At 53.3% G+C, this 26337-nt stretch overlaps 1 protein-coding gene across 1 annotated transcript; it reads right to left on the reverse strand.

The window, feature by feature from the left end:
- Positions 1–8212: 8212 nt before the first annotated feature.
- FBXL18 (F-box and leucine rich repeat protein 18) lies at positions 8213–25930 on the reverse strand. The gene is made up of 7 exons (XM_078599671.1): positions 25167–25930; positions 23319–23585; positions 22109–22396; positions 19844–20893; positions 19381–19541; positions 18031–18252; positions 8213–8394 (listed from the first exon to the last, which is right to left on the reverse strand). Exons 1-7 carry the CDS (start codon positions 25371–25373, stop codon positions 8238–8240), a joined length of 2352 nt encoding a protein of 783 aa, XP_078455797.1. The 5' UTR covers positions 25374–25930; the 3' UTR covers positions 8213–8237.
- Between the last annotated feature and the right edge of the window lie 407 nt (positions 25931–26337).

A 26337-nucleotide genomic window follows, 5' to 3' on the forward strand; every position in this document is an offset into this window, starting at 1 on the left:
CGCTCGACTCGCCTCTCCCGCGCCGTCCGCCTTCTCCCTCTCGGCCTCGCGACGCGCCTGGGCCGCCTGCGCCGCCTGCACGGCCAGCCTCTCGAGACGCCTCGCCTGGTAGCGCTTCGCCCACATGAATCCCAGGCACAGCAGGATACTCTTGGCCGCCAAGATGTAGATGATGAGCGGGAACGTGTCCATATTGCCGCCTTCGAGACCCTTCCTCGCCCTTAGCTTCTCTCCCCCCCCCGGCCGGGAGGTGACTCCTCACCGCGCTACGGGCAGTTGTCGCTGTCCATCAATCACCAGCGTCGCTGCCCGATCCTCCCACCCCCTAACCACAGCCCCCGGTGAGGTTGGTGGTGGTGGTGGGTCGGTGGTGGTGTGGATGGTGGTGGCGGTGGGTCGGTCGTGATGCCGAGGTGGTGGTGGTGGCGGTGTGGTGGTGGTGGGTCGGTGTCGGTGGTGGTGGGTCGGTGGTAGTGGTGGTGGTGTTGGTGATGGTGGGTTGTTGGTGGTGGTGGGTCGGTGGTAGTGGTGGTGGGTAGTTGGTGGTGTTGGGTAGGTGGGGGTGGTGCCGAGATGGGGAACTGTGAGCGGCTGGGCTTGGCGAGGAGACTTCACGAATGGCCAATCGCGGTGTTTGATGTTGCGTGTGGGCGAGTCGACTTCCAAAGCAACACGGCGGAGGGCGGAGAAAGAAGGAACAAGATAAGTAATATTTAAAAAAAAAACTTTTTTTAAAAAACACGATTTAATTAAATGTGCCCGACTAGTAATTGAAGAACTCCAGGAAGTGGCCACGAAGCTTGCCACAACGTAAGGGACCGTGGTGATTTGCAGCCAACGTGAGTTGAGCGTGGACAATTAGACCCAAGCCGAAACATAACATATACAAAAGATGGTTTAAAATGTTTTATTTTTTATGATAGAATATAGTATTGTCAGCAGTATGACGTAAGTATACCAAGTTTGCAGTCGATAGCACATTGGGAAATGGGTTAAAATTGAGTTACAATATGTTTTTAAGGATACAACAACAGACGGAGTGAGTTAATAAAAAGCGTGTAAAAAAAGGAGCGACGCTCACAACAACCAGCGGAGCGCCGGGCGATAAAATCGACGCAGTTAGTTGGCGGCACAGGTGGGTGGGGGGGGGGCATCTGCCGGTCATCTCGTTCAGTCAAGCCACGTTGGCACCCGTCTCTGTCCCGTGATGCCCCTTGCCCCACAGGCAGCCTCACGCACTTCGCGTGCAAACTCAACAGGAATGGAGACTGCGCTTAAGTTCGTTTTGTCCCTCGAACCGCACCTCACATCGGCACGGTGGGCCACGTGCGTCTGCGAAAGAAGTTCAACGTTCAGTCACATACGTGACGGCCTCAAGGTGCACCTTGCCTGGCATAAGCGCTGTGGTGACGCCACTGAGTTGGAAACGGCGGTCAAACTAAACGATGTTTTTTTTTTTACCAGGTATAAGACCACTGGAGCTACAATAGCTTTTTTTTCAGAAGCGACCTGGCCACATATGGTAGCTCAACTTACTGGCTTATCACGTGGACGTTTATAGCGGCCCAAAACGCTCTAAACGCGTGGTGTTCATTCTCAATGTGGAGGCACACGACCGGAGGACCCGGAGACAATTCCACGCGACCACGGGGAGACAGACACCGCAAACTCCAAATATACAGCAGCAGGCGTCAGGGTCGGGATCGAACCCACGAGACGTCCTGTATACCAGGCGAGGCAGTTAACATCTCCTAGCCACCCTGATGATGATGATAGAGAGACACGCAAACTCCAAATATACAGCAAGCGTCAGGGTCGGGATTGAAGTATTGAACCCACGACCTCCTGTATACCAGGCGAGGTAGTTAACATCTCCTAGCCACCCTGATGATGATGAGAGAGACACCGCAAACTACAAATATACAGCAGGCGTCAGGGTCGGGATTTAAGTATTGAACCCACGACCTCCTGTATACCAGGCGAGGTAGTTAACATCTACCGACCGTGATGATGATGAGACACACCGCAAACTCCAAATATACGTCAGGGTCGGGATTGAACCCACGACCTCCTGTATACCAGGCGAGGCAGTTAACATCTCGCCACGCGATGACGTCATAGTCATTTGTTACTCGAATCCCGATTGAGGAATCGATTTTGTTTTATTTGATGGTCGTGCGTGCATTTTAAAGACACCGCAGAGCAAACTAGGATGGTAAACAGCTGACGAACAGACAAGATGGGTGACGTACATGTGCTATGGACAGAAGCATTACACAACAACATTTATAATAATTAGAAAAAGGAAAGTAATATTTATTGGACACGTACAGGTAGTCCCCGAGTTACGATGGTCCGACTTTCGATCTTACGATGGCGATAGCGATACGACAAAATTGCCATCAATAACCCTAACATCGTTCAAGTATGCAGACGACGGACAGAATCTTGGTGAGTAGAGTACAATAACAGTACAATATGATACGATACGTTCAATGCATGTGTGATACGTAGCTTTAGCGATTTCATTTTAAGGTTACCACGATACGATACGTGCAATGCATGTTAAAAGTTTTTACAGCAGATAGGATTGTTTCCTGAAAAAAAACTTTCTATTAAATTGCAGTTCATATAGGTAGGCTAATAATTAACCTTTTTAACTTTACTTTTTACCGTGCAATACAGTATTGTAATTAATAAATACATACAGTATATAGTTTATACAGTACGGTACTGTAAATTAGCTGTTTTGCTAAACTATCACCATTCTTTAAGACTCCTGGGTAGACTAAGCCATCTTCGACTTACGATATTTTCGACTTACGATGGGGTCGTCGTAACGCATCTCCATCGTAAGTAGAGGACTACCTGTATACTGAGATGCAAGAGACTCAATATAAATGTGGCTTTGACTGGGGGCAATTATAGGTGCAGTAAAAGAAGCCGGGGAAGACAGCGAATTAAGGACGTCATTAATTTGAACGATTGGATGCATTTGGGAGTATCCGATGCACATTTCTTGAGTAAATATCATGGACATCATGCACATAGCCAGATGGAAGGACATGGCAGTACAGAACGTTGTAGCGCCCCTAGTGTCTGCAGGGGTTCACGTCATGTAAGGATGTTGTAGACACAAGTTATGTGAATAAAGGCAATTTCCCGAAACGTCGCCTATGATGTAACTTTCCTTTTGAGGTCCACATTGCTGTTGACGAATGTGTTGAGTTTGTTATTGTGTTTGGACTGCGTGCAGTTGTGTGCAAAGAAGCGTGGAGCGCTGCTCACAAAGTGATTTCCTGCTCATAATGACCATTGAGCATGCCGACAACCCCCGCAGATCCAGGCGTGGAAGTTCCACTCACGAGGCGATGAGGCTCACAAAGCTCCTTGCTGATGGGTTCACTGATCCACTTGCTGGGCTGCATCTGCCTGGGCCACGTCGCAGCAACGCGGGTTTGGAGCGTTTCGCGAATCTCGATCTGCGTGATCCACCAACCCTTGCCTGCAAGAGCGCTGGATCAAAGACATGCGTCAGCACCACCAACATATACAAAGACCCCCCCCCCCCCGTACAGCCTTAGCAGACTTTTGAGGCAAGTGCTGTTAGCGAGCCCCAATGAAGGTCAGTACGGCACACTGGCTTATGGATGTAAAGATGAGATGGATGGGCGTAATCTCATCGCTCGTTTAATTCCAACAGTGCAGCCTTTCAAACACAAGACTAGATCGACTCATTGAAGTCGTAAGACAGTATGTGTTTAATATTGCCGATTCAATACAACAAACAAGAACACAGCCATTGACAAACAAAGTGCGCATAATACACCAGGGTTATGCAACTCGAGGCCCAGGTTAGTTTATTTCGGTGACCCCAACGAGCTATGGTCCAATGAGACGTAGAAACAAACTCTCAATTATCCGGAATTATCCGGGGTAATGGTGGGTGGAGAAGTGGCCCGGGCACAACAAAAACTCGGAGAATGCAAAACATAAACAAAGATAAAGGTGCAGCCCTGCAATTTCGATTTAAAGCTTTCGCGACTGCAGGGATTCATATCCTTGGTTCTTTCGGTAAAGTCACGTAGAAGGGAAAATATGCTGCCAAGCTTAGCGGTGTTCATTGGGATGCTGTCTTTCCGACAGCTCTGTTCTTCACTTGAAGATGGCTGCTTGTGTTGTGGCCGAAACGTCATGAGAATTTTATTTTATTATGTTATATTTGTATTATTTCCCTTTTACGTGACTTTACCGAAAGAACCACGAATATAAAGCCCTGCAAATTGCTTGCTCACGCCACTGCTGGCAAGAGTTCTCTGCATTAGAGTTTACTTTTAAACCTACATTGGCCAGACGTTTTGGAAGAGGTGGGCGTTACCCACACTTTAACCCACCATCACACCTGCCGATGGACTGCGCTGCACCCATTTGCACTGCTGGATGCACAGAGGCAACGGGGAGGGGATGAGAACTGCCGTGCCAGGAGACTTCGGTCCAGTGTGTTAACCGTGACACCGTGGGCCCAGTGCAAGTGTGTACAAATTACCCAATGGGCGTGCAATTCCCGAGACATTTTGTCGCAAGCAGGTTTAATCAGCGGACCGGATGAATCCACCCGATGATAATCTCGAGTTAACTGTATACTCCGACTTCGCATATGCGCCCTGACCGGTAAAGCGCCCACACCCAAGGGCAGTATTTACGACCGGGTGTAAGCATATTGATCTATTCTATAGACATACAGTAAACATCTGACCTTTTCACATGACCAACCCATACCCAAGTCGACAGCCAGCTGGATAGGCGACGTTCTACCCTCGACACAAACCAGTGATGTTACGTGAGCCAGCCGGATAGGCGACGTTCTACCCTCGACACCAAAAAGTGGTGTTGTGATGTCACGTGGCCTGGTGAACATTCCCAGGCACTGGTGAACAATGGCAATTCACTGTGCATGGGCTGTTCTGATCCCGACGAGTGGGTTCATCATCATCAGTGAACATCAGTTGGAGTTTGATGATTGAATAATAATAAATCTGGGATATTTGGACCGTGACACCGGCACGCGTGGGCAATCCCTTTTGAACGTCAGAATTATGGCTGTCGCCTGAGGAGGCTGGTTGCGATGTTTACACCTCCCACCAGGTACTCAGGAGGGTCCTGCGACACATGGATATTTGGCCAATTGCATGAATGAGAGTTTAGCTTCGTGTGGAGAGAAACCACAGGACCAAGATAACCCCCCCACCCCTCACTCCCCACATACACACACACAAACTCAAAGCTCTGCACAGATGGATTTAAGAATCCACTACTGTACTGACATTTCCATTGCAACATCTGGTATTACCAAGGAGCCTCCCATTCAAGTACTGACCAGGCTAAGTACTGACCAGGCTAAATCCTGCCTAGCTTCCGAGATCTTATGAGGTCAGGTACATGACTTGGTCGTATTTCATCATCAGCCAGTCAATCCACGGCTGGATGAGGGCCTCCCCAAGCCTAACCCCCTCCTCTCATGGTAATGCGATGTAACAACCCACCCAGCACCTGCACGCGAACCGATTTAATGTCTCCACGATGGACGTGCTCTGGGACACGTGCCATTCACCGGTTGCCACTCCGTTACTATTATTGACCCTGGTTGTAATTGTTCAGGCCCGAAGCAAACCGAGTCCAACTGACCCAGGCCAATTCGCATCACCGTGAACAACGGCGTTCTCATCCGATTCCACTCTCCCCCTCCATCCCTACGTGGGCACCAATTCACCCCAATCACCAGAAATCGAGGCGTCACTATGGCCAAAGCCAATGAAACCACCATGACGCCTCGCTACCAACACTCTCTACCCTCTGCCAGATCCTGCAGTCGACACGCAGCGGACCTCCAAGATCCGCACTAACAGCCATCCCAGCGGCTGCTGTTACAACTCAACACTAAGACTCGTAGACTCGCACAAACCCATGGGCCCACAGACCCGCACAGACCCGCACAGACCCATGGGCCCACAGACCCGCACAGACCCGCACAGACCCGCACAGACCCGCACAGACCCGCACAGACCCGCACAGACCCATAGACTCACATATTGACCCATTGACTCACAAGTGACTCAGACTCACACAGTCACCCGTAACCTCACACAGAAACCATTGAGACTCGCACAGAGACCCATAGCCTCGCAATGAGATTCAGAGGCTCGCGCAGACACCCATTAATCTGCCCTCACAGTCTCCCACCCTCTCGGTCTTTGGTCTTCTCTTGCCTGGCTCATGGAGATCACTCCGCTGCCCGTGTCGTTACCCGGCACCGCCCCCCCATCCTTCGACACGAAGCTCCACCCTGGGCCGCCGGTTTTGGCCGAATCACATCTCGGCTCGGCAGTCACGTTCTCGTGAACCTACAACGATTCGACGAATTATCACGATCTACAAATGGGTACTTTGTCTCGTATTTACAGTCTCGCCCGAATTGCTATTTCGAGTTTCGTGTTTTGTTCGTATGCCAGTTGGTTGCTCCTTTCTAGTCTCGGGTCATCCGTGCAAACTACATGCAAATGACGTGCACATTTACATGGAAATTGCATGCAAAGCAATAATGCATACGCGAATGTTATATTTAGGCTAACGAAGGCAGCACACATGCTGCAGTCGGCAGGTGTCTTTTTTTTCAAATAAATTCTTGAATCGAATAATAACCCTGAATCGTGACTCGTTATTAAATCGCAGGTGGGGACGGGGTGGGGGGGGGTCCTGAATCCTTCTAGATGAGGCACGTCGCTCACTCCATTTCTCCCCCTCTGTAAACAAACTTCTTGTTCTACCCAAGAGCAACGATACACAACAAATAATATTAAACGATTAGAATATGACATGTAATCCCCACGGACATATATCCCCAGGAACGAATAATTACAAGGAAATTAATATTGCTTCCACCACTACTTATTTGTACCCCCCCCCCCCCATGTTAAGTGAGGGTTAAGGTCTTGGGGTTATTATTAGGGGTAAGGTGGTTACAGATTTAGGGGAAAGTTCTACATTTGTTAGGACGAAGTTATGATCCGAGATATGCGAGATATTTTGACAGTCATGTAGGACTTCTCGCTGGAGACTACACAACCAGCATCACCAGGTGTTTCAGAAGAGCTCAGATCTCGCGAAAACAAAAACTATCAACCCCTGAGCTTTTGGTATCACCCGATGATGCCGGTCGGAATCTCCTGCGAAACGTCCTGCGAAACGTTCCAGATGTTTATTGCTCGCTTTTCAATCCTCCGCCAGTTTTGCTGACGAAACGAACCACTGCGGCACCTTTTGTACGGATGTGTTAAACTTCTTTTGCACCGTACGTAGCCAACCGCGCTAATCGGAGGTGCGGGGGAAGGACGATCAACTAAACGCAATAAGCAGTTTTAAAGAATGTAGTTTTCAATCCATTGCCCACGAGGTGACCGCTCGATTTAATTGGCTCTCTCGTTGGGCGGTGAAGAGTATTAGTTAAGAAAAAAAAATCTACGTTATACCTCCACGACAATCTAACTCAAAATCAACGAATTACCAATCATTAATGTCGGTGGTAAAAGCCGACGTATGAAATTTATATGAAGACATTAAACCGTACAAACAAAAAAAAGCAAGGTCAAGCAACTTCCCGTAAGTTGCGTAAGTTAGTCTTGAAACATAGCGCGTTTCTGAAAACACATGGAGACAGACCTACTCACAAACGCATGTTGCAGGCTACTTTGTGACACGCAAAAATAATACTGGGGTACAAATAATAATCAGGTGAAGCAATATTCCCGAACATTAGTTCCTCGGTCACACAGATAAATCTCATCGGATGAAAGCGTCTCCTGTATTCTCCGGCACTGGCTCCTGAATCCGGCCAGGTGGCTCAGCGGTCGAGCGAGCGGCTCTCGCCATGGGAAGGCCGCGAGTTCACATCCTGGTTGTGGGCGTTGACTCAGCCCAGCATCCCTCCCTCCGGGGTCGATAAAATCAGTACCACTTTGCGGCGAAATCAACGGCGGTCGTCCAACTGAAAGACTCGCCTTAGGATCGTGCGATGTCCACCACTGGCTCTGCAGGGCTGTACAACACGAGAAATGAGCACGTTGCCTCAGTGCTGATGCCGGCTCCTGAATATTCCCAAATATGTAGCTGCAACACCCATACCCACCCACTGCCACCCATTGCCCCGCACCCCTCCGCCACCCACCCCCCTTCAGCTCTCGTCAGTGCCACAGTCCGGGCGGCTCCTGAGCGACGTGCGAGCGGAAGAGGGTGAAGTCGTCGAGGTGCGAGAGCGGCAGCGAGCGGATCACCTCGCCCAGGAGGTCGTGCATGAGCGGGAAGACGGCGACGCTGAGAGCTGGGCGCGACGGGCACACGCTGCAACAAAGACAAAGATCACCCGTATCGCCTTAACAGACTGGAGGAGCAAGCGCCGTTAGCGAGTAGCGCTTATGAAGGCCGGCACGGCACACGGGAGAGTTGGGTGGCCAACACCGCGCCCGGCCACCTTTGTCTCCCTCGTAGCGATGTTTACACATTGCACCCGGTACTCATTTGAGGCCGAGTCGACCTAAGGGAGGCCCAGGACCGGTTCAGATAATTGTCACTGGTGTTGGCTGCGAGGGGGAATCGAACTCGGCTCGGCGGGTTTGGAGTGCAGCGCGCTAAGCGCTACACTGCCGCTCCCCACATACACACACGTTCACACACACACCGAGCATCTAACCAGACCAAACCCAGCTGCAAAACAACACACACACGTTAACACATCACACACGGCCTGCCCTTGTTGAAATAACACCGCGGGTGTCTCTCAAGTCCAGCGCAAAGCAGACGGCACGTACGTTTTACGGCGGAGATGCGCAGGCCGTATTAACCAGGGCGGCCGCTCGTTTTGAGCGGCGAACTTCACGCAATAAGCGACGAGCGCGCCACCACCAGCACTGCCACGTGGCCTCGCCAGTCAAGGCTCTTCCACCGAGAGCGTGGAACGGGGGGGGGCGGGTGAGCCGGGGGGGGGGGGGGCTTGCAGATGGAGGACAGAGGGAGCCCCGGGCGGGGGAGGGGGGCGCGAGGTTGAGCGAAGAACCGTCTGTCGCGACGTGCGTTTAATCAACATTTGATTGTTTAATCCCAGTCCCAGAGGCCCTCATCTTCCTTCCTAGACTCTAGCAGCCCGCCCCCCCCCCCTTGCCAGCCGACATCAGAGCGATCTCCCGCATCCCCCCCCACACACCCACCCCCTGCCGCCCCCACCACCACCGCTGCTTCTTCAGCTATCAGCAGGTCCAGCTGCTGCTGAAGAGGCGCAGGAATTGTCTCTTCCGCAGAGAAGTGTGTTTGTCATTCAAGGAAGGAGGGGGAACAGACGAACAGGGTTGGTGGTGGCAGTCTTGGTTGTGGTGAAGGTTGCCGTGGGGGTGGAGGTTGCTGTGGGGGTGGTGGTAGTTGTTGCTGTGGGGGTGGTCGTTGTGGTGGTGGTGCTGGAGGTTGCAGTGGGGGTGGTGGTTGTTGTTGTAAGGCCGGTGGTGGGGGTTGCTGTGGGGGTGGTTGTTGTTGTGGTGCTGGAGGTTGCCGTGGGGTTGTTGCTGTGGTGGTGGTGCTGGAGGTTGCTGTGGGGGGGGGGTGATTGCTGTGCTGGAAGTTGTTAATGACAAGGTCATATTTTACTTTGCAGTGTTTAACCATGTGCGGTAAATCTATGGCACTGTCTGTACAGCCTTGAGGCCAAGGTTAAGCACAGGATCTTGTTTTAAATAAAGTACTTTATTCTATTTGTGTAAAATAAGGGGGAGGGGGAACGGTGGCGCAGTGGTTAGCGCATTGCACCAGCATGGTGAAGTATGGTCAGTTAACTCCCAGGACACAGACGCCTTTCATCCAGCAGTGGATTGACAAAGGGCTGTTTTAGCTGTGGGCTTGCACTTCCACAGCTTCGGAGGCAAGGGCTGCTGGAACACGGAGAGATTTGAAAAACTCCCAAACAAGGTTCATCTTCACAGTCAATACGACGTCTGTAACTTGTGCATGTTCTGTTCCGCGTGTTTCTTAGTGTAATTGAAATAAACCAAGGGGCAAACTAAATACAGTACGTGGGTTCACTGTGTTCTCCAGAGTACAGTATCAAGTGAGTATAATTATCATCTGCTACGAGTGTATTTGGGAGTTCGATTATCTCAACCCGGTCCCGGGGGCTCCCCTAGGTCGACTCAGCCTTAAAAATGAGCACCTAGTTTGGTTTGTCAACATTAGCACTGGGGCGTGGTGCTGCCCTTCATAGGTGCTCGCTAAAAGAACTTGCCCCAAACAGTCTGTTGAAGGCTATGGAGGGGGGGCGGGTGTAATCTGTGTCGTATAACTTCATTGACACCAGGCACAAGTTCGTGGCGCGTCTTACTTTCCGGAGCGTCTTATCATCCGGAGAATATACGCCGCGGTCATTTGTGGGTTCGCCGATCGAACCTGGAAAATTGCCGACACACAGATGGGCCTGCCCACCCTCCGGTGTCTCCGCTGGACAACCGCAGCGCGATGTCTCACGCGCTCTGCAAGACAGATGGCGGTGTCGTGTTTACGGTTCACAACAACCAGCAGTATCAAGCGTATGTATGTATCTATCATCAACATCGATCTTAAAGCGACGTAAGGAATTAAACAAAAGACAGACAAAGCGGCGACAAAAACGGGCACCGGCGATCGGTCACGAGGCAGACATCTGTCCTCGTTTAAGAAGAATAAAATCATGAGCGGAAAGACAATCCAGGAGCACAATAGCACGCAAGGAATCATGGGAAAGCTTGGGGCGGCGTGGGGGGGGGGGGCATGGGGTGGGTGAGGGATGGGTGCAGGTAGGCCTCGGCAAGGTAAGGCAAATTACCTTTATTACCGGGTAAAAGGGTAAAGGGTAAAGGTTTCGACATGCCAAGGGGTAGGGTAAAGGTAGCTCAGAAGAATTACCCGGTAGGGTAAGGGTAGGGCGAATAATTACCCGATAAATACAGTACCTTGTTTACCGCTAAAAGTTCCTTGGCGCAGTGACGCAGTCCGTGGCCTCCATTTTAAAGTGATGGCGGAGCACATGGAGACGGTCCACGTTCTTGAGGTCGAGGTACTAGAGGACGAGGATGCCAGCAACGGCTTTTTTGGGGTTGCTGCGAACAGCAATCGAAAGAGGCAGCGGTATGCGTTCCCGTGGGAGCACACACACGATTGGATGGAGGGTGATCCGCATGCACAGCAAGGGAAGCGGCAGTGCGTGCACTGCCGCAAGTGGTTTTCCACCCACACGAACGCGTCGGGGTGGAAAGCCCACCTCAAGAAACACAACGTGCTCGCCCCCCAGGCAGCGAGGTCGGGACGTCGGCGTCGGCGAGCCGCCTAATGCAGCAAACGCTGAGCCGGCCAGCAATCCCGGATCGCCTCCTGGTAAAGTTTGAGAACGCGGTGGTGGATTTTGTTATCCAAGGTGCAATCTCTTTGCGAGCCGCCAGCAGCGACAAGTTCAAGACCTTGGTCAACACATTGACGCAGGGATACGAGGGCCCATCGACCCGCACCATCATTCGCAAGATTGTCGAGCATCACGCCATCATGCTGCCCATCGTCGGGGCGTTCTTCTCCAACCTGGACGTCGCCATCTCGCTCACCATCGACGGGTGGGCGAACCGCAACCTGAAGGGATTTTGGATGGTCACGGTGCACTGGATCGACAGCAAATCTGGTGCGTCAAAATCCATGCTGCTGACAATCCTTGATGTGCAGTCCAGAAGGGGTGTCGGCAAGCGCATTGGGGCCGCTCTGCTTGAGCACCTCCAAAGCCTCGGGCACAATATCTCGACCAAGCTGCTCGCTGTCACCAGCGACAATGGCTCCGATGCGAACAGTGCTGTCAAGACGTTGTTCGCTCTGGTCAACGTGGACGCCGGATATGAGCAGTTGCGGGCTTGCCACCATATTCGATGTGCGGATCATTCCGTCCAGATCGGTGTCGTCCAAGTTCTAAAACTGATCAAGTCAACAAATGCCGTACTGCGCAAGGCGCTCGTCAATATCAGGTGCAGCAAGGTCGTCCGGCAGTCGTACCGCCGCGAGGCTGAGATCGCCAAGCTCGCCAGCAAGGAGCCGACGCACCAGGACTCACCGACCAGGTGGCATTCGACGTTTGACATGGGCGACGACGCCATCAAGAAGCGTGTCCCATTGGACATTGTCATGGCGCGCTTCCAGGATGTGATCGGTGTCGGTGCTTTATCTGAACTGCAGTGGGCAAACATCGAGGGCGTGACAGCATTCCTGCGAATGCCGCGCCAGGTCACGGCCTCGTTGTCGGCGGACCACAATTCGACATTGGATCTCGTGCCGGTGACGATGGAGCACATCGTCCGTCATTGCGATCACGGTGAAGCCGCCCTTAAGAGCGATCGATGAGCCCTTGACTGCGACGGGGATGAAGGCTGAACTGGTGCGGTACCGCCACCTACGGGTTCAGGAACCCGCCATTGTGGCATCCTACTTGAATCCACAGCTGCCGAAAACGACAGACCAAGACGAGCTGGCTACACTGAAGGCCACAATCCGCTCTGTCCTGCAGCATCGCTACTCGGACGTGCTCATGATCTCGCCGACGGCAGTTGCTGCCCATATGGAGGAGCGGTGGCTGTTCAGCACCCTGTTCAGCAACGTCGGCAACTCCATAGACGATGGCGATGAAGTCAATCGGTTGCTGAGCATGGGCGTCACGACCGCCAGCGCCTTCATTGACGTAATGCAGTGGTGGTTTCTCCGCAAAGAGCTGCTCCCCGCCCACTACAAGATGGCCTGCGACTACTTGGGAGCGCCGGCGACGTCAACTCCCTGTGAACGTGCGAATAGCGGAGCCGGGCGGGAGTTCACATGCGTTCGCCAGTCGCTGTCAACGACGCTCTTCATAAAGTCCATGTGCTTGCGCTCATGGATCACGGCCGGCTGCCTGAAGGTTCCGTCTAACTGGGCTGGAGCGGCGCAGGATCTTATTGCCTGTCGTCTGTCCAAGGATGATGGCAATGACGAACTTGATCAGGTTGTTGATGAGATCGCCATCGACCAAGACAACTGGGACGAGGAGGTTATGGAGGATGGTGTCGTCGACAGCCTAAACGCCCGATTTGAGAGTATTCTATATGAATAAAGCGTCTTCTTGGTTCTTTCGGTAAAGTCACGTAGAATGAAAATAATAAAATAATAACAATAAAACATAATAAAATAATTCTCACGATGTTTCGGCCACAACGCAAGCAGCCGTCCTCAGGTGAAGACCAGGTCTGTCGGGGAGACAGCGTCTGAATGAAACAGCACCATGCTTGGAGCGTATATTTAATCTGGGAAATGCAGGTATGCGATTAGTACTACTTATACCCGTGCATTATGCAGGATTAGCAGCATCAAAAGGAGGGGATAGGGGTAGCATTAATAAAGGGAAGGAGTGTTAATAGTATGTAGCTGCAGTAACTAAAACCACCACGTAAACAACTAAAGTATAAACTACATAGTATCATCATTATACTAAATATACTCTACAATAAGCTGAGTTACTAACAGTAAGTAATACATTACAATTCTACGTCGTAAAAAATATAATATGCTTCCATCTAAACTTTATTCTCTTACATCACACGAGTCTACACCGTACTATATACTGCCATAGACAAACCCAACATTAAATTATATACTGTATTGCTATAAACCACACAAACTCCACTCAACATCCTGGCACCAGACAACCTCCACTCTACATCCTGGCACCAGAAAAACTCCACTCTACATCCTGGCACCAGACAAACTCCACACTACATCCTGGCACCAGACAAACTCCACACTACATCCTGGCACCAGAAAAACTCCACTCTACATCCTGGCACCAGACAAACTCCACTCTACATCCTGGCACTAGACAAACTCCACTCTACATCCTGGCACCAGACAAACTCCACTCTACATCCTGGCACCAGACATACTCCACTCTACATCCTGGCACCATACAAACTCCACTCTACATCCTGGCACCAGACAAACTCCACTCTACATCCTGGCACCAGACAAACTCCACTCTACATCCTGGCACCAGACATACTCCACTCTACATCCTGGCACCAGACAAACTCCACACTAAATCCTGGCACCAGACAAACTCCACTCTACATCCTGGCACCAGACAAACTCCACTCTACATCCTGGCACCAGACAAACTCCACACTAAATCCTGGCACCAGACAAACTCCACTCTACATCCTGGCACCAGACAAACTCCACTCTACATCCTGGCACCAGACAAACTCCACACTAAATCCTGGCACCAGACAAACTCCACTCTACATCCTGGCACCAAACAAACTCCACTCTACATCCTGGCACCAGACAAACTCCATTCTACATCCTGGCACCAGACAAACTCCACACTAAATCCTGGCACCAGACAAACTCCACACTAAATCCTGGCACCAGACAAACTCCACTCTACATCCTGGCACCAGACAAACTCCACTCTACATCCTGGCACCAGACAAACTCCACTCTACATCCTGGCACCAGACAAACTCCACTCTACATCCTGGCACCAGACAAACTCCACTCTACATCCTGGCACCAGACAAACTCCACTTTACATCCTGGCACCAGACAAACTCCACTCTACATCCTGGCACCAGACAAACTCCACTCTACATCCTGGCGCCAGACAAACTCCACTCTACATCCTGGCACCAGACAAACTCCACTCTACATCCTGTCACCAGACAAACTCAACTCTACATCCTGGCACCAGACAAACTCCACTCTACATCCTGGCACCAGACAAACTCCACTCTACATCCTGGAACCAGACAAACTCCACTCAACATCCTGGCACCAGACAAACTCCACTCTACATCCTGGCACCAGACAAACTCCACTCAACATCCTGGAACCAGACAAACTCCACACTACATCCTGGAACCAGACAAACTCCACTCTACATCCTGGCGCCAGACAAACTCCACTCTACATCCTGGCACCAGACAAACTCCACTCTACATCCTGTCACCAGACAAACTCCACTCTACATCCTGGCACCAGACAAACTCCACTGTACATCCTGGCACCAGACAAACTCCACTCTACATCCTGGAACCAGACAAACTCCACTCAACATCCTGGCACCAGACAAACTCCACTCTACATCCTGGCACCAGACAAACTCCACTCTACATCCTGGCGCCAGACAAACTCCACTCTACATCCTGGCGCCAGACAAACTCCACTCTACATCCTGGCGCCAGACAAACTCCACTCTACATCCTGGCACCAGACAAACTCCACTCTACATCCTGTCACCAGACAAACTCCACTCTACATCCTGGCACCAGACAAACTCCACTCAACATCCTGGAACCAGACAAACTCCATTCTACATCCTGGCACCAGACAAACTCCACTCTACATCCTTCACTATACAATTATGATACTATATATTACTTTGTACATTGTATTAAGCATATGATTTTATACTATTTGTTATTATACACTGTGCCATATACAGCAGTGTGATATACATTAGGGTGGGTAGAATAATACATAGTGTAATATTACAATGTATAAGGTACAGGGTGGTTTATAGCAATACAGTATATAATTTAATGTTGGGTTTGTTTATGGCAGTATATAGTACGGTGTAGACTCGTGTGATGTAAGAGAATAAAGTTTAGATGGAAGCATATTATCTTTTTTACGACGTAGAATTGTAATGTATTACTTACTGTTAGTAACTCATGTTATTGTAGAGTATATTTAATATACTGATGATACTATGTAGTTTATACTTTAGTTGTTTACGTGGTGGTTTTAGTTACTGCAGCTACATACTATTAACACTCCTTCCCTTTATTAATGCTACCCCTATCCCCTCCTTTTGATGCTGCTAATCCTGCATAATGCACGGGCATAAGTAGTACTAATCACATACCTGCATTTCCCATATCCCCTCCCTTTGATGCTGCTAATCCTGCATAATGCACGGGCATAAGTAGTACTAATCACATACCTGCATTTCCAATAAATATGCTAAATTCCTCTTGATATGCAAATTATTTTGTCAAGGCGCCCTTCCCCCCCCCCTTCAAACCCAGATTAAATATACGCTCCAAGCATGGTGCTGTTTCATTCAGACGCTGTCTCCGCGACAGACCTGGTCTTCACCTGAGGACGGCTGCTTGCATTGTGGCCGAAACGTCGTGAGAATTATTTTATTATGTTTTATTTTTATTATTTTATTATTTCCATTCTACGTGACTTTACAGAAAGAACCAAGAAGATGAATCCCTGCAGTCACGAAAGATTTAAATCAAAAATGAATAAAGCGCTCTAACTAGCATTTATCGTAAAAAAAAATTGCCATGTTTTTTACCCCAGTAATTACCCTGTAATCGCGAAATTTGTATGGGATAAGGGTAAAAGGTAAGGTAAAGGTAGGCTCGTTCTTTTTTTACTTTTACCTTACCTGCTAAAGGGTAAAAGGTAAGGGTAGCGCGATTGTATTGTGGTAAGGTAAAAGGTAGGGTAAAGTTTCTCTTGTTTTTTTTACCGTTTAACTTTTACCTTACCTTGCCGAGGCCTAGGTGCAGGGGTGGGTGGACGGGAGATGCAGGTGACGAGGAGCAAGGGATGGTGGTGGCAGTTGGTGGGGGAGGATCGTGGTACGTGGCGGTATCAGGGGTCTTTGCAGGAAAAATGGGGGTACCGGGAGGTGGGGGGAGATGGGGAAGTGGGGGTAGGGAGCGGGGTGGGGGCTTGAGTGTAAGAGTCAGGGAGGGGGGGGTTGCAGAGATGGGGGAAGGGAGTGCTGTAGCAGGGCGGGGGAGCGGAGTTGGGGGCGGGCAGTATCTGCATCCTGTCCCAGACTGAGCTTGGGGCGCTGGCTTATCTCTCGCCAGCCACATGACGCTGTTGTTGACACAGCATTGTGGTGTCGGTGGTGGATGGGAGAGTAATGGTGGTAGTGGAGACAGTGCTGGTAGTGGTAAACAGGGTGGTGGTGGTCGTGGTGGTGGTAGCGAAGATGGGGGTGGCTGGTGGTGATGGGTGTCGTGGTGGCAGAGTTGGTGGTGGTGGTGAAGATCGTGGTAGTGGTGGTAGCAAGTGTCGTCTTGGTGGAGATGGGGGTGGTAGTGATGAAGATGGGGGTGGTTGATGGTGATGGGGGTCGTGGTGATGCAGATTGTGGTGGTAGTGGTGATGGTGGGGCGGGTGGTGGTGATGGTGGGGTGGGTGGTGGTGGTAATGGCAGTTTTTCTAGTGGAGGATGTTATGACCAAGGCCACGTTTCTTTTTACCGTTGTATTGTCAGTAAATCTACAGCAGTGTTTGTGTGGCCTTGAGAGAAACAATTCGTGAATTCTCGGCCCACAAGACTCGTGCAGCCACGTATAGCATTTATGGTTGTTGCGGCTTTCCCAAATTCTAATTCACCAACTCCAAAGCATTCCCATCGTCCATTGGGATCACGCACACAGCAGCGATTACCGCCCCCCCTAACGGCAGACGAAGCCCGCTTGCCGGCCAGGTGCCGAGTCACCTTGTGCCACACAGGGACAGCTGCAACTGGGGGTGCGACCTTTGAAATGTGTTGATATGTGAGATGTAATGCACTCCGAGATGATGCCCCCCTGGCATATAGGAGGGCGGTACATCGAAAACAAAATCGTTATCATCTCTGCCATCGTTATTACGACAATCAACATTACCCTCATCATCATTATCTGTCGTCATCACCCACTTACCCACCCACTCAATCACTCACCGACCCACTCAATCACCCTCCCACCCACTGAATGACTCACTCACAAACCCACCAACCCACTCACCAACCCAGCCACTCACCCACCCATTCATTCATTATTATTGCAGTCAATCATCGTCGCTATAGTTATCTTGTCATCACATTATCGTCATCATCACCGCCACCACCACTACCACCGGCAGCCCCTGCCTCCTCCTCACTCTCACCTCCTCATGATGGCCTTCTGCAGCTCCTTGCAGGTGACGCGCGTGTCGCCCATGAAGAAGTGGCACACGACGAGGTGGGGCGAGGCGGCGACGAAGTGGAGGGCGACGTCGGGCTCGGGCAGTCCGCCCCCGCGCGACACCACGCACAGCCGTTGCAGCTCGGGGCAGCGCAGGAGCGCCCGGAAAAACGTGGCGCCCGCACTCACGTACGGCTGCTCCAGCCTGCGTCGGAGACAAGGGTGGGTGGGTGTGTGTGGGGCTAGGTGGGTGTGTGGGGGTGGAGGTGCGCTACGAACCCGGCGATCCAGGTGCGATTTCTACTCATGGCCACCACGAGTGACGATTATCTGAACCAGTCCTGGGCCTGCCCGAGGTCCACACGGCCTGAAATGAGTACCTGGTGCAGTGTGTAAACATCGCCACTGGGGAGACAAAGGCGGCCGGGCGTGGTCCTTACCACCCATCCCCTCGTGCACTGTTCCTGGCCTTCATGGGAGTTCTCGCGAACAGCACTTGCCCCAACAGTCTGTCAATGCTGTACGAGGGATCTTTGTCTCTATTGGATGCGTCGGAAGGCGTATGGGTGGATGGCGGTCCTCGGCATCACCGTTTGCGTTGCAGTCGCACGATCGTCAAGGTAATTTGTTATAAACGGCCGTCTCCCGAAAGGCTCACGCCTGCAGACGGACGCCATAAGACGCCACGCCCGGTGGCCCATTACCGCCCTACGGCCGCTTTTCCGCTTGGGCACCCGTGCCGAACCGAGCCAGGGCCATTTTTTTCAGTGCCGTGACGTGCCGATCCCCGACGACAGAAACGTTCAGGTCGAGGATTTTAATGGATCGCAGCGGCGGTGGCCTTTATCGCGTCACTGGCCCGAAAAGACTCGCACCGACGCCAACAGACTCGCACAGAGACCCATTGACCCGCGTAGTCCAACAGACTCGCAAAGGCCAACAGACTCACTTATAGGCCAATAGACTCAGAGGTGCATACACCCACAGAGGCTTATAGACTCATACAAAGGCCTATAGACTCGTACAGAGTCCCGCAGACTCTCACAGAGGCCCACAGAGTCTCGCAGAGGCCCTGCGATAAGGATTTAAGACTGTGCATGTGTGGGGGTTTAAGTTGCAGGCAGAGCTGCCCAGAGGTTTCTTGCGGCCTGGGGGAGAATGGCGCGCGGGCTCGCTCATCCCCTCATCCCCCAGGTCCATTGTGGGGTCCGGAGCAAATATCCCCTGTTGTGCACCCTGGCGGCGCTGTTTGCAGGGGCAATATCATCGTCGTCATCGTCGTGATCGTCGTGATCGTCATCGTAGCCGATCGTACGCTTGGGGGGGAACTCACCGAAAGCTGTGCAGCCTCTGGCACAGCGCCAGCGCCTGGCACAGCGCTGGCAGGTACGTGGCGTGCGCAGGTTTGCCGATGTTCGCCAGGGACAGCTCCTGCAGGTGCCGGCAGCCCCGAGCGAGTGCCACCAGCCCGGTGCCCGTCACCACCTCGGGTGCCTGCCGGGGCAAGGTCGGTGGGGGCACAGGCAAGCCGAAGGTGGTTCCCGTTGTCGTTCGAGCGATCCGTTGGGATCTTAGTTGGAAATTGGGTGAGCGAACCCAACTGGCACTCGCTTGCTTGCTCCCCTATTTACTAATTCGCTTCTTCACTCACTCACCTGATGACTGACCTACTCGCCCACCCACCCATTCATTCGCACACCGACCGACCAATCCCATCATTTGCTCACTCGCTCACACGTCAGCCAGGAACCGGCTGCCCCGCCAGCCGGGCGCCACCCCTCGCCCCCCCCGGGTACCTGCGCCACCGTGAGCCGGCGGAGGTTCGGTAGCTGCCCGATGAGCGCCATCTCTGCATCCCCGAACGCCGTGCCGTGCCCGCAGTGCCGCACTTGCTGGTTGGCCATTTCGAACCGCGGCAAAGCCGACACGAAGTTCGACGACACCAGCTCCAACTCGCGCAGCTGCGGCAGCCGCGACACCAATCCGGCAAACGGGCCGGCGTCGGCGGGGTCACCGCCGACGCCGAGTAACGCAACCGCCGGTGCCTCCGCCGCCGTCAGCGGCGCAGTCCTCATGACCCGCATCTTCTTGTCAAATCCGCGCGCCGGCATCTCCGGCGCCGCCCTCGGCGGTTCCGCCCGTTGTTCCGCCGATCCCGCGGCGTCTCCACCGGATCGCAGACTCGGGCCGCGCCGGCGCACGTACGCCGCCGGCGCCCGCCCACCAGCGGGCGCATGCCCCGCCGGGGAGCTCGACGACACGGCGCACAGCGGCAACGCGAGCGAGCGCAGGCGGCGCAGGCGGGACAGCGCCCGGCACAGCTGCCCGGGCGCCGGCGGCGACAGCGGCAGGTGGACGTGGGCGCCGGCCAGGTTGAGGCTGCGCAGGCTCCGGCGGCACACGCGCGTCAGCGCGTCCAGGAAGGCCACGGAGGCCTGCTCCGGGCGCTGGACCCCGAAACGGCCGAACGCAAAACCACTCAGGTTGAGCGTCACCAACGAGCGGGCCGGGCTGGCGGCATTGCCGTCGCCGTCGTCATCGTCGTCGCCGTGGCCCTCGTCGTCACGATCGGCGGCGCGAGCTCCGTCATCGCCGTCACCGCGGGCGGGGCCTGGCGCCGGCAGGGCGAGCATGTGCGCCAGGTCGAGGCTGCGCAGCGAGCAGCGCGGGAGGATGAGGTGGCGGGGCCGGCGCAGGCGGACGGAGCGCAGCGCCGAGCCCTCGGCGAGCCAGGAGCGCGGCAGCTGCAACGACGCGAGGTCGTCGCTCTCGGCCACCGCCGACAGGAAGCCCGACATCCACGGAGTGAGCTCCGGGAAGCCGCAGGGCACCGACAGCACGAACGTCTGTCCAGAGAGAGGGGTTGCATATCGTCCATCGTCAGCATCGTCGTCATCGTCATTAGCCAAGATCCATCTACTTCTGAATTACACCTCCGAGAATTAACGTATAGGTCACGTGACGAACGAAATTGCTGCCCCCTACTGTGTCAATTGGAATAGATCTCAGACGTAGCTCTGCGATATCTTCTTCCGCGGGTCATTCTATAACAATGAGGGGGGTCATTGTTTTTTTACCCTTCTATCTGGCAACAAAACTGACACCTTTTTACAAGGAGTCATGTTTGCATAGACCACAATACCTGCAGTCATAATGCAAACAAAAAACATAACTCTGATAATGTGCACTGTCCTTGAAGTTGATTGGTCCACACCCGAGACAGCTTTCCTTAGAGCCTAGTCATCTGGTCCAACCCATGTGAGACTAGGCTCTAAGGAAAGCTGTCTCGGGTGTGGACCAATCAACTTCAAGGACAGTGCACATTATCAGAGTTATGTTTTTTGTTTGCTTTATGACTGCAGGTATTGTGGTCTATGCAAACATGACTCCTTGTAAAAAGGTGTCAGTTTTGTTGCCAGATAAAAGGGTAAAAAACCAATTATCATATTTTTACTGGCAAATGAGGTTCCCATGGAATGAGGGGGGTCGTGGCCGGGGGATCCAATTGGGCTATCGCCGTCTCGTGAAGACGCGTGGCGATACGGCACTCTGCTCTGCCTGCAATTCATAACCCACCGAGAGAGAGAGCACGAACGGAACAGTGAAGGAGTCACCTCCCAATCACAGATGATGTGGTGGAGGGGGGGAGGGGGGGGGCGGAAGAGGGTAGCAGTGGAAGAGTGACCGAGTGAACAACGGCTGGCTACGGAGGGATGGCAGCTGCAGAACAGGGGCTGACACCTTCCAATTTACTGGTGAGGGCGGGAATGGGGCCAGAGGGCTGAGAGGCGGTGGGGTGGTGGGGTGGTGGGGTGGTGGCGTGGTGGTGGGGGGTGGGTGGGTGGGTGGCGGGGTGGTGGGGGGTGGGTGGGTGGTGGGGTGGTGGTGGGTGGTGGGGGGTGGGTGGTGGTGGGTGGTGGGGTGGTGGTGGGTGGTGGGTGGTGGTGGGTGGTGGGGGGTGAGTGGTGGTGGGTGGTGGTGGATGGGTTGTGGGGTGTGGGTGGTGGTGGGTGGTGGGTGGTGGGGGGGGGAGAGCGTGAGTTCGCTCGCCGTGCCACTACCTCGATGCCGCTGGGCGGGCGCGACGGCAGCGACGAGAGGTAGATGCGCGCCACGTCCTGGTTGCTGAAGCCGGGCGCCAGCCGCACGGCGAACACGCGCAGGTGCCGGTAGCACGGTATGTTGCTCTGGCCCACCATGAGCTGCGCGGGGGGCAGCGCCCCCCCGACCTCGTCGCAGTCGGGGATCTCGAGGCGCAGTAGCAGGGTGCGCACGGCGACGCAGCACGGCACCACGCCGTACGACGGCGTCAGCAGGGTCTGGCGCAGCTCGGTGATGCGCGCCAACGCCTGCCGGCGGCGGTGGTGAGATCGCGAGGGGGAAGATGTGCGAGAGAGGTGTGAGAGCGTGCGTGAGGTTTCGTGCGGCGCGCTGATCTAACAGTGAAGTGCAAAGCTCAAAAGTGATTTCCTGCTGGAATCGGCGGCAAGGAGGTGTTAGCTTCTTGTTTACAGCCCTTAGCCGCTGGTGGAATTTCCACTTGACTATGACGGGGGTGAGCCTATCCCCCCGACAAAGTAGTACCTATTTTATCGACCATGGAGGAAGAGACACTGGGCTCAGTCAACTCGCGACCTTTTCCTATTGTGAGCCACTCGCTCTACCGCCGGAAGCACCTGGCCGGTTCTGGGCAAGCCGATTATTCAGAACGACGACAAAAACAACGATGGAAAATAAAACCGGAATTTGCGCAGCGCTAATGACTATAAAAACTATGAACATTTTTTATTTTACCAGGTAAGGCCCACTGAGCTATATAGCTCTTTTTCAGAAGTGACCTGGACATCACAAATAACGAACGTTATAGCAGCGAAATACTCTAAAAGCATGTTACTAAATGTGGAGGGAAAAACCGGAGGACCCGGAATAAAATCCACGCGACCATGGAGAGAGAAAGAGACATGCAAACTCCAAATATACAGCCGGCGTCAGGGTCGGGATCGAACCCACGACCTCCTGCAGAAAACGTCTCGCCACAGCGACGCCCCAAACAAACCTAAACGCTAAACAACACAACGGCGGATCGGCGCAACCTCGGCACCACACCGGTGCGGAAAAAAACGTGGCGGTGCTGGACGGGGCCCGTCCACTTATGGCCACCAGAGTGGGGGGGGGGGTGGGGTGGGGGGGTGGGGGGGGGGTGGGGGGGTGGGGGGGGGGTGGGGGGTGGCGGAGGCAACCACGACAACAACGGCGACGACCGCTACCCACCGCGCGGGCCTCCGCTCCGAGCTGCGCAGTGCCGAAGCCCGGGCGCACGTCGATGGCGAGCGAGGCAAGCGCCGGGGCACCGCCGAGGATGCGGTCCAGACGCGTCGCGGTGAGAGCGCAGCCCGTCACGTCCAGCCGCACCAGTGAGCGGCAGCGGCACACCGCGTCCAGCACATTCGCCGACAGCCAGTAGCAGCCGCCCAGGTCGAGGTTCTGCACGCCCGGGCGCGCGCACTCCAAGATCTCGCGGACGTCTTGATCGGTCACCTGGTCCCGGGTGGGTGGGTGGGAGGGGGTCGACGGGAACAGCAGAGAGAAGGGACGTGGTGGTGATGTGTTTCTTATACTCATAGCACTATCAATGTTTTGTTTTTCTATACGTAGGCTTTCCCGTTCAAAACCGTCATTCGGAATTGGTTTCTTTTGGGTTATACATTTTCAAGCCTAACGCTCCACCATCCAGTGACAGATCCAATCAAATCATGTTGTTATGTCATGGGAAAATATGTCACATTGGTTTGGTTCATAAACAAAACCGGAGGAGGAATGTTGGAAAAGCAAGGAAATATGTTGACAATATTTTACACGATGCTTCGCTGGAGATTACAACCAGCAAGATCAATGGAGCTTTGTTAACACTCGATGTATAAATAGGGGACTGCAGAGCTTGGCAGTTATTGGCACCGGCTCGCCACCTGGCTGGATGACAGCAAGTGGCAAATTGTTACTTACTTTGTGTGTTATACAGAAGTTTTGTGGGTTCCATCCCGAGTTTGCATGTTCTCCCCCCTTGGCTGCGTGGATTTCTCAGTTGTTTTCCCTCCACACTTAGAATCAACACGCGTTCAGAGAGTGTTTGACTGCTATACATTTCCACGTGATAAGCCACTTTGTTGAGCGATGATTTGTTGCCAGGCCGCTTCTGACAAAAAGCTACATAGCTCGTAAGCAATTGCGAGAAGCAATTTGCATAAACGATAACACAATATATCTGTCAAAAAAACCCACATTCTCTTATTTTTATATTGTCCATGCTGGTTCGATCTCCTGGCGTGGCGGTCGGGACAAAAAATGTCCACGCTTCCCAAATTCCCCGCGCGCCTCCGTCTCCCGCCTCTCCCAAGATGCACGGCCAACGAGGGCAGAGCCGGCCACGTCGCCTCCAGACGGGGGCTCTCTGGAGCCGGCAGTAGGGCGGGCAAGGAATTGCAGAGCTGCGCCTTTGGCTTAGCCGAGGACATTTCACGAAGCGATGGACGCAACCGGGGAAAGGTGGGCCAGGGCTTGTGAGTCGGGACTTATCGGCGTGTGGCAGTACCACCAGAGCACATGCAACCTAACAATAATCCTACATTATTGCACCATATATTCCTCGAATTCCATAAAGATATATTTTTTTTATATACGGTATATAATGGAAGTAAAAATGTTTTCATGCACATGGAAAATGAAGACGAGGTACAGCTGTTTCGTATTGAAACTAATAACTCAAGTGGGTTACAACAAGTCAAGACCAGCGGGGCACGGCCGTGAAATGTCACCAGGCGGTGGTGGTGGCAGTGGCAATGGCGGTGGTGGCGGTGATGATGGTGGTGGTGATGATGATGGTGGTGATGGTGGTGATGATGATGGTGGTGATGATGGTGATGATGATGGTAGTGATGATGGTAGTGATGATGGTGGTGGTGACGGGTGATGGTGGCGGCGGTGATAAAGGTGGTGGCAGTGGCGATGATGGTGGTGGCGATGATGATGGTGGCGGTGAGGGTGATGGTGGCAGTGGTGCCAGTGATGGTGGTGCCCGTGGTGGTGCACAACGGCCCCCGCGAGTAGCCTGCACGCCCAAACCTGGTAGACTCCGCTCAGCTTGATGTCTGCGAGGAGGCTGCGGTCCACGCTGAGAGCCCGGAGCTTCTGGTTGACCTTCCTCACGCTGCCCAGGAGGTCGGGGCAGGGCACGAAGCTGAGCACGTGCAGCAGCACCTCGTCGCTGAGCCCCATGAGCGATGGACCCTCGCTGCTGCTGCAGCTGCGACCTGGGATGTCCACTTCCATTACAAACCACAACCGTGATCACCACCACCACGGGGGGGGGGGGGTGAAAGGTGGATCGCTCGATTGCTCGCTTGACGTCGAGTTTGTGGTGACCTCCCCCTGGGGACACCGATCACCGATTTCGCACCTCCGATCGGCACGGTTGCCTACGTACGGCGCCAAAGAAGTTCAACGTTACGCGCTGGGGTGCCTGCCGTCTCTTCCAGGGCTTCTCCTCTCTCCACGTCTCTGCCTGGATCTCCCCGCGTCGATCACACCTCTTCTCTCCCCGTGTCTCCCGACATCCCTGCCGCTCTCCCCTATCGACCGTCTCTCCACTTGTCTCTCCTCCCTGCGTCTCTCCCTCCTCTCTCCCCGTATCTCTATGTCTCCCCGTCTCTCTCTCTCTGTCTCTCCGTCTCTCCCTCCTCTCTCCACGTCTCTCTCTCTCTCTCCCCGTATCTCTGTCCCCCCGTCTCTCCCCGTCTCTCCACTCTCCGATCAGCTGTTCCAGCCACGCGGGTTTTTTGTGCCGTCAACTACTTCCGAGACGCAGGTGACGTCACGACCCGCGAGGGGTCGTCACCGCGAGCCGAGCAATCGCGAGCGCTTCGCTCGCCACCACCAAGGGTGGGGGAAAAAAACTATTTCGTTTTTTGGTAAATTGTATTGGGTTATTGGTTTTATTTATTTAAAAAGATTTAGTTTTTTCGGCAAATTTTATTGGGTTATTGGTTTTATTTATTAAAAAAGATGTCGAAAAAAAAAACACGGTTTTAATCCGGCAAGTCAAGTTGTCGTCAATCGGCGGCAGTCATCGGATTCGCTGTCCTCTTCGATCATCTCGATCGCGCCGTGGAAGAAGTCGTGAATGTTGCTCTCGATGAAGACGGCCTTCTCCACCGACGCCACGCTCGGGCTGCACCTCCTCAGCTCGGAGTGAGCGAAGGCCGTGATGGAGAAGAAGTTCCTGTCGGATGCGGCG

This window comes from Lampetra planeri, chromosome 1, assembly GCF_965212315.1.
Source record: "Lampetra planeri chromosome 1, kcLamPlan1.2.h2, whole genome shotgun sequence".
Taxonomy (NCBI): Eukaryota; Metazoa; Chordata; class Hyperoartia; order Petromyzontiformes; family Petromyzontidae; genus Lampetra; species Lampetra planeri.